A 9,498-nucleotide genomic window follows, 5' to 3' on the forward strand; every position below is an offset into this window, starting at 1 on the left:
TTTCCTTAACTTTTACAATAACGGACTAATACAATATTTGTCCTTTTGTGATTGACTTATTTCACTCAGCATAATGTCCTCCAAGTTCATCCAGGTTATGCAGTGTTTTGCAGATTCTACATTATTCTTTAGTGTTGCATAGTATTCCATTGTGTGTAAGTACCATAGTCTAGTTATCCATTCCTCAGTTGATGGACATCTAGGTTGTTTCCATGTTTTGGCTATTGTAAATAGCCTTTGCAGATCTTTTTCATAACACTTATCAAACTACATTGTAATAATCTCAGTTATCTGAGTTCCTTACTAAGACTGTATATTCTTCCAGACCAGGATTTTATCTTTATTCATAGTATCCCTAGAGTGTTAACATAGTAACTAGGTTAAGAGCAATATATAAATGTTTCTTGTATGTATGACTAACTCAGTGAAAACTGTTACCAAATTTTTTAATTTTTAACACATGGATACATCATTCCTATTCCATTTCTTCCCTGAATATAGGAAGCAGAATATGGAGAAACTTTTTCAGGGGAAAAAAAAAAATCTCCTATAATAACATGAGAAAAGATTTTAGAAAAACAGTATTTCTTCTTTTAACATGAATACTTTGTATTATTTTTATGGCTCTTAACTAAGTGTTGTTTTAAATTTGTAGTCTTCAGACAACTTTTCGTCAAACATTGGACCATTTAGATACTACTTGAGTGGTGATCCCAATCAACCCTTGGAAGATTCTGGTTTTCCTGAAGATGGTCAAGTATCTTCTGCAAATGGCAGCATTGGAGATATGCAGGTGGTAGCAGTTGAAGGAAAAGGTGAAGTAAAGCATGGAGGAGAAGATGGCAGAAGCAATAGTGGAGCACCACACCATGAGAAACGGGGTGGAGAAAATGAGGAATTCTCTAATGTCAGAAGAGGTAGAGGTGTGTATTACTTTTTGTTGTTGTTCTCTCTGACTATCTTTATAAACTACCTAGTGAAAGGGGCTATTCTAGACAGGGAAGTACTAGGCCTATCAGTTTTCAAAGAGAATGTTAAAAATTACAATCATATAACATTCGACAGTTTTTCTTTATGTCACGTTCTGTCCTTTGATTCAACAGGGAATATATGGTAGTATGTTCTCTGAAGCAATAGAGGAAAACATTTCCAGATCTATATTTTTTTATGTAATTTTTTTGAGATTGCCAAATTTATGTCCTGTTACTCCCTTAAACAGTCACTAATTACTCCAGCTATACTGCTGGGGTTTTTTTTCACCCTGTAAAAGTAAACATCTGAATGCTTTATTTGTTTTACATTTCCCCATTTAGATCAAAACATACTGTTTAAAGCTGACAAGTAGTAGAGACATAATAAGAACATTTAACAGTACAAAGGTAAACATTAAGAATAATAGTGTGATCAGAAAATAGATTAAGTGTGAAAGTAAAGGACATACATAAATTTAGACCTATTCACAGTAGGGATACAATAGATATCTAAAAAAAAGAATAGTATTATAGGAGATTATGGTTTTGAAAATAACTTTAAACAAAATACAAAACTTTTTCATTTATTAGAAAAAACATATGGCATATTTTTTTTAAAAAAAGCTATGAAAACAAAGCACTTTGTATGATATTTTTTAAAACCCATAAAACAGAAAGCATAATATAAAAGACCTTAGACCAAATTTATTTCTGATAGCAATAAAAGTTAATAAACTATACTTACCTATTTAAAGAAAATAGTGTTCATATTAGTTTATAAAGCATTGTATGCTGTAGTATATCAGATATATATAGAAGTGACTCAGGTGAAAAATGAAAGGATAGTCAAAGGTATATCAGGCAAATATACATTTTGAAAAAAGTAAAGTTGGAAATCTTGGTATTGGGAAGATTAATTTCAGAGCAAGAAGAATTAAGACAATAAAGATGTAAAAATGATGAATATCTTAACAATAAAGAATGTAACATCAACATCCAGAAATTACAGGAGATATCAGTGGAAATAGAGAAGATCATATTAATAGTTGGGAGATGTCAATGTACTTCTCTTGGTCTATATCAGAGTATAAGGACAAAAAACAAATAAGTATAATAAGAACCTTAATAACATAATTCATTCAGTAGATCTATTTGGTTGTTAACAAATTTTATGTATTATAAAAAGAAAGATACACCACTGCAACCTGATAATTCTAGATTTTAATATTTTTGTTGTTGTTATTTTTACCCTTAAGCCACTAAGGCAAGAAACCTTGGACTATATTTCTCATTTATTATAACCATTGTCTCCCCTTCTTACATTTGGTCCAGCATATAAACCTGCTTATCTGTCTCCATAATATCTTCTTCTCTATTTTGATAGCAAGGTCATGATTTTCATTTTTCACAGACTTCAGGAGCCTCTTTAGTTTGTATGGTTGTTTTCTTCTCACTATTCTAATCCATTTTAAAAGTGATTAGGATAATCTCTTGTTTTTTAAAAGACATAATCGTGCTGAGGAACATACTGCCCCTTATCTGATCTGCCTGGAAAGCTGACACTCCTCAACTTTGTGTGAAAATTAATTCCTGTCTGTCCTTTCCTTTCGCAGACTTTATTATTGTCATTTTTCAACACTCCCCTATTTAGCTTTGACCTCAAAAAAGCAAAGGAAATCTTTCCACTCCCCATGTCTTGTTTGCTCATTCCATCTCTACATGTTTTTACATAGTTTTCCTATCATTTGAGATTGTCTTTTGCCTCTTCCTTGTTAATGATTATCTATCTTTTCCTCCAAAATTTAACTTAAAAACAGTTTTAGGAAGTCTTCTCTGATAAATCATGTTGAATTTTGAATAAAGGGGCTCTACAAACCCACCAGCCACTCCTCGGAAAGAAGATGGGGCAATTTATTTCCGTAGTGATACTGCCTCGGAAACCCAAGGAGGGGTTGCTATGACTTGGGTTCGACTCGACAGCACATAACAGCAACAACAATAACAATATCCCTTTAATGGGAGCTCTGGTAGTGTAGTGCCTAAGGAATTTGACTGCTAACCAGAAGTCTGGTGGTTCAAATCCACCAGCCACTCCTCAAAAGGAAGGTTGGGCAATCTACTTCCATAGTGATACCACCTCAGAAACCCAAGGGGGGGGGGTCGCTATGACTCAGATCCATCTCGAAAGCAGTGTCTTTACGTAGTATATGATCAAGTATTGACAGCACACTATAACCAGTAAGCAAAAAGGTGCTTTGGGGACTTTCAGGGAAGGATAGATGTGTGCATGATCATAAAACATCCCTCCTCAACGTAATTAAATGACTGTAAAGAAGAAGACAATACTAGTTATGTGGTGTAGCAGCCCTGAAACTAGGTAAGGAACTCATCCTTGTACCATAAATTTTGCGAAGTACTGGCAGAGAGACAGCACAATTGGAAACATTATTCTTGATATGTACAAGAAGTTCTATCCCATCTTCTGTGAGAGCAACAATGAGGAGGAAGGTGAATCAATAAAATTTTGAAAAATCCTGTCAGGTTTGTAGGAAGCAGACTGGAAGAATAGAAACTCACTGGAAAAGACACAGTGTTCTCCTTGAAGCCTTTTGGATAAGTGGCCAAAATAACTCCAAAGCTTGCTGTTGTCTTCTTACCTACCGTGTTCAAGAGGAAGACTGTAGAATGAGGAAAAATCTGATAGAATGAATCATCTCTTATTAAAAAAAGCTTAAAGGAAGAGAGAAAATAACTGTGGGGGATTAGATAACCTAGGATCTAACTCACTGAATTTCATACCCTTTACTGAATTTAAGCCCTTTACTTCTGCTGTGGATAAGCATAACCAAAGCCAATACTAGAAGAAACTGTTTTCACACTTGAACTTCCCCTCTCAATTCTGAACAGGGTAGAAGTGGAGAAGGCAAGGGAGATAATTACTCAGGGATAAATGTTCCCATGGGTCTTTATGGTGGAAGAAAGATCTAAAATGCAAGGTCACCTGTAATTTGAACATATACACTGCTGACTAGGGAAGAACCTCTAGTGCAGGACATTTAACAAAATTATGAAGAAGAATAGAAGACTAGAAAAACATTCCCCTTTTACCTCAATCCTTTCTTCTAGTCCCAGTCAGAAGAAGAGTCTAATGTAATAACAGGATAGATTAATGCCAAACCTTTAAGCTCAGGGGACATGCCAGTAGGGCCAATATAAATGTGGTGTGAAACACACTAGATTTACATGCATTGGTAGAGCTGCCCCTGTCACAGTTGAAATAGTAAAAACAAACCTGGGGGACACAAAAGACCTCTACAAAGAAAACTATAAAAAACTACTTTAAGAAACCATAAGATATGTACATAAATGGAAGAACATTCCATGCTCATGGATAGGAAGATTGAACATCGTGTAAATGTTAGTTCTACCGAAAGCAATCTATACATTCAATGCAATCCCAATCCAGAGCCCATCAACATTTTTAAGGATATGGAAAAACCGATCACTAACTTTATATGGTATGGAAAGAGACCTTGGATAAGCAAAGAACTAGCACTGTTGAAGAAGAAGAACAAAGTAGGAGGTCTCACACTGCTGGATCTCTAAACCTACTGTACAGCCACAGTAGTCAAAACTGCCTGGTATTGCTACAATAACAGACACGTAGACCTGTGGAATAGAATTAAAAACCCAGAAATAGATCCATCGACCTGTGGTCAGCTGATCTTTGACAAAGGTCCGAAATCATTAAATGCGGAAGAGAATGTTTGTTTACTTAATGGTGCTGGCAAAACTGGATATCCATTTGCAGAGAAATTAAACAAGATCTGTACCTCACACTATACACAAAAACTAACTTCAGATGGATCAAAGACTTAAATGTGAAACATAAAACTATAGAGTTCTTCAAGGAAAAACTAGAGGCAAATTTAGGGGCCCTAATATATGGTGTAAATAGACTATCTAGTATAACCCAAAACACACAAACAGCAGAAGAGAAACTAGATGAATGGGACATTCTCAAAATTAAATTTTTATGTGCTTCCAAAGACTTCTCCAAAAAAGTCAAAACAGAACCTACAGATTGGGAAAAAATATTTCGCAATGACGTATCTGACAAGGGACTTTATCCAACACGTCAATAACAAAAAGACAAATAATCTAATTATTCAAGTCTTCTCCCCATTTTTTAGACACTTCACCGAGGAGGATATTCAGGTGGCCAACAAACATGAAGAAATGTTCACGATCACTAGCCATTAGAGGGATGCAAATCAAAACAACAATGAGATACCAAATTGCTCCAGCACTAGTAGCAAAATTCAGCAAGACAGAAAATAACAAATGCTGGTGAGGATGTGGAGAGATTGGGACTCTGATCCACTGCTGGTGGGACTATAAAATGATACAATCACTGTGCAGAGCAATATGGCGATTCCTTAAAAAGTTAGAATTAGAAATCCCATTTGACCCAGCCATTCCATTACTAGATACATATCAAAGAAGTGAGAACCATGACAAGAACAGACATATGCACATCCGTGTTTATTGCAGCACTATTTACAATAGCCAAAATATGGAAACAACCTAAGTGTCCCATCAACTGAGGAATGGATAACCAAACTATGGTACATACACACAATGGAATACTATGCAACCCTAAAGCATAACCTAGAATCTGCAAAACACTGCATAAGATGGATGAACTTGGAGGACATTATGCTGAGTGAAATAAGTCAGTCACAGAAGGACAAATATTGTATTAGTCCGTTATCGTAAAAGTCAAGGAAAGGTTTAGATATGAAAGTTAATTTTCTTTGTTGGTTGCCAGGGGTGGGAGGGTCGGGTAGGGAACACTGTTAGATAGGTAGAGATAACTATTGATTTGGATGAAGAGAAGAGCAGTGTACCAAATGTGAGTGATCAACATGGTGGCATTGAGGAAGAGGAAGACGTAGGGAGGTACTTGGGAGGTACAGACAACAAAGATGAACCCTTTTGCACATGGAGTACTGCGTTGTCAGTGAAGGCAAACATGGGTATACAGGTGGATAGATGGGTGGACAGGCTGAACTATTAGGTATGTCTATGAAGTGGGGAGTGTACCCAAGACCATATATAGGGTTGGCAGACGGTGGTCCTATAAGTGTATTTATATGATCTGAATTCCCAGATGTATAGTAGAGCTGTCAAGCGACAAGGTTATAGTCACTTATTTGTCATAGCCAACTACCCAGAGGGACCAAGTAGTTGAACCTGTGGGCTCAGAACCATAGTCACAGGGGACATCAGGCTCAATTGGCATAACATACTAGACAAAACATTGTTCTACCTCCTACTTTGGCGAGTAGCGACTGGGATCTTAAAAGGTTGCAAGCAGCCATCTAGATGCAATGATGGGTCTCTCCTTGTCCAGATTAAGGAAGAATGAAGAAAACTAAAGATTCATGGAAACAATTACTCCTAGCAACTGGTACACCATGCGATCCTCAGCCTATATGACTATGAGATCAGAAGAGCTAGGTAGTGCCTGGCTATAAAAACAATCATGGGAGAAAGACGCTTATTTATACACAGGAGACAGCTCAAGGGGCAGGAGTGCATAGAGGGATGCACACAGGGAAGAGGTAACTATTGGGAGGAAGTGGGAGGGAAACTGTTGCATTGTGGTAAATTATAGTCAATGTCATGAGACAAAGTGTATGTGAACTGTATGGAAAGTGAATTTGCTCTGTAAATTTTCACTCAAATCACAATAATAAATAAATACATTTTAAAAGAACTTAAAAAAAAAACAACCTAGGACCTATGTAGAAATTCTAGACAATAAAGATGGGGAAAGAGTAGAGTATGAAAACAAAAGATGGATAATCTGTTTCAGAAGAACACGTATCCCAGAAAATAGAACATTTTAGATAACTAATACTCTCATTCAAAGAAAAAGAATATAAACTCTTACAAATAAGAGATCAAAGCAGAGATGATAAGGTACCAAACTTACCTGAAAAAAAGGAAATTGCGTTGGTAAGGGAAAAATTGGAACATAAGTAATATTATTTATAGAACTTATATTTGCATTAGAACTAGTAAAGAAGAAAATCAGTGTGGCAGAAATACAGGTCATTCATTTATTCAGGAATGGCAAATCTAGATCTAGTTCCTAGGGACCTAAAGCTGCAACTTTGAAGATACTTTTCTTTAAGACAAAGAATACAAAATTAAGACTATGAAACTAAATACTTATTTAAAATTTGAAAGGCCACCCATAGCAAACTACCAGAGTTTTGGATTCAGATCCCTTTCTTTCTTTCTTTTTTTAATTTTGATTTGGGTGGAAGTTTACAAAGCAAATTCACTTTGCATACAGTAGTTCACATACATGTCTCATAAAATTGACTACAATTTACTCCAATGCAACAGCTCCCCTCCCAAGTCCTCCTGATAGTTATGTCTTCCTTTTACTCCAATGCAACAGCTCCCCTCCCAAGTCCTCCTGATAGTTTTGTCTTCCTTTGTCCATCCCTCTGTGCACTCTTGCCCCCGAGCCGTCTCTGTGCATAACAGCCCTTCTTTCTCCCATGATCGTTCTCTCCAAGGAGTGTGTCTACCTTAGGTAGATGTTCGATTCATATGCCTGTCTTTTGTTTGGATGGAAGCCACAGGTGTGGGTTCAGTTCCAGGCCTGAAAAGCAGCTAGGGACCATAGTCTCAGTGGTTCCACTAGGCTCTATCAGACCAGCAAACCTGGTCTCCCCCTTCCTTTTTTTTCCAAATGATTTTGAGTTTTGTTACATAGTGTTCTCCCATTCTATTCAGGATCTCCTGCATAGATCCCTCTCTGAGTGGTTGACAGTGATAGCCGGGCATCATGTAGTTCTTCTGGTTTCATAGTCGTAGACTTAAGATCTCATGGTGTACCAGTTGCTAAGACTAATTGTTTCCATGAATTTTTTATTTTTTTCTTTCTTCTTTACTCTGGACGAAGAGAGACCCATCATTGCATCTAGATGGTTGCTTGCAAGCTTTGAAGATTGCAGTCGCTACTCGCAAAAGTAGGAGGTGGAACAATGTTTTGTATAGTATGTTATGCCAATTAAGCGTGATGTCCCCTGTGACTATGGTCCTGAGCCCACAGGATCAACTACTTGGTTCCTCTGGGTAGCTGCCTGTGATCAAGAAGTGACTACAACCTTGTCCCTCTTCAGCTCCACTATACACCTGGAAATTCTTACAGAACATATAAATGTATTTGTAGACTCAGGTCCCTTTCTTTATGCAGCTTGTCAGAAGTTGGTATGAGAGTCTTCCTCTTTCCAACCCGAGTTCCACACCCTAGCTGTAATGGTCTACAACTCCCAGCAGTCATGGGGCTAGTGCACATGGTAGACCCTGGAGCTAAACTTCATTACTTTCATAGGAAAACTGTCTATACATTAAAGAGGAGGTCAGGAATAGAAGGGGGATATTGAATGTGTGGCGATTTACCTCTGTGAACAACTGCCTCCTTTTCTATGACATTAGAAGGAAATGATGATGCTCAGATACCATTACTGAACATTTGATCAAAGATTCCATAGAGGAATCCTGATCAAAAGCGGCAAAATGCAGGACAGAATTTCAAATTTTTATGGATTTGAGACTTCCTGAAGCCATAGAGAGGTAGATTAATCCCGAAACTATTGCCCTGAGATAATCCTTAGATCTTTACCAAAAACTTCCCTGCAAGTCATCTTTTTTTCTTTTTAATTATGATTTGGGTGAGAGTTTACAGAGCAAAGTCATTTTCCGAACAGTAGTTCATACACATTTTATTTTCATGAGATTGACAGCAGTTCCCCACAGTGTAACAGCTCTACTCTCACTATATTTACCTCCTTATAGTTAACTTTTTCTTATGTCCTTTCCTATGTATTCCTGTCCCCTGAGCTATCTCCCTGTGCAAATATTGCCTCTTTGTTTTCCCACGATTTCCCACGATTGATTGTGCTAAGGACTATATCTACCTGATGTACCTGTTTACCCTATCTACTTGTCTGTTGTTTGGCTGGAAATCATGGGAGTGAGTTCAGTTCCAGACCTGAAGGGTAACTAGGGGCCATAGTCTTGAGAGTCTTACCAGTAAACCCAGTCTTTTGTATGATTTTAGGTTTTGTTCCAGATTGTTCTCCCACTCTATCCAGGATTTCTTACACTGATCCCTTTCTGAGTGGTTGGCAGTGATAGCCTGGCACAGTCTGGTTTTTCTGGTCTCATGGTCATAGAGGCTGAGGTTTGCATGGTCCATTAGTTCTTAGACTAATTGTTTCCGTGCATCTTTGGTTTTCTTCATTCTTCTTTACTCTGAATGTGGAGAGACCCATTGTTGCATCTAAATGGCTGTTTGCAAGCTTTTAAGACTCCAGTTGCTACTCACCAAAGTAGGATGTAGAATGTTTTTGTTTAATATGTTATGCCAATTAAGCTTGATGTTCCCCATGATCATGGTCCTGAGCCCACAGGCTCAACAACTCACTCCCTAACGATGATT

At 37.3% G+C, this 9,498-nt stretch overlaps 1 protein-coding gene across 1 annotated transcript in view; it reads left to right on the top strand.

The window, feature by feature from the left end:
* The window catches only part of ACBD5 (acyl-CoA binding domain containing 5), a 103,617-nt gene that overhangs the window by 59,916 nt on the left and 34,203 nt on the right, over positions 1–9,498 (top strand). Inside the window, exon 10 of the mRNA XM_007936420.2 lies at positions 656–923. Coding sequence (XP_007934611.2) covers positions 656–923 — 268 coding nt within the window. The remainder of the gene's footprint in view (positions 1–655; positions 924–9,498) is intronic.

This window comes from Orycteropus afer, unplaced genomic scaffold (assembly GCF_000298275.1).
Source record: "Orycteropus afer afer isolate SDZICR_OR568_19922 unplaced genomic scaffold, OryAfe1.0 scaffold00035, whole genome shotgun sequence".
NCBI classification, from domain to species: domain Eukaryota; kingdom Metazoa; phylum Chordata; class Mammalia; order Tubulidentata; family Orycteropodidae; genus Orycteropus; species Orycteropus afer.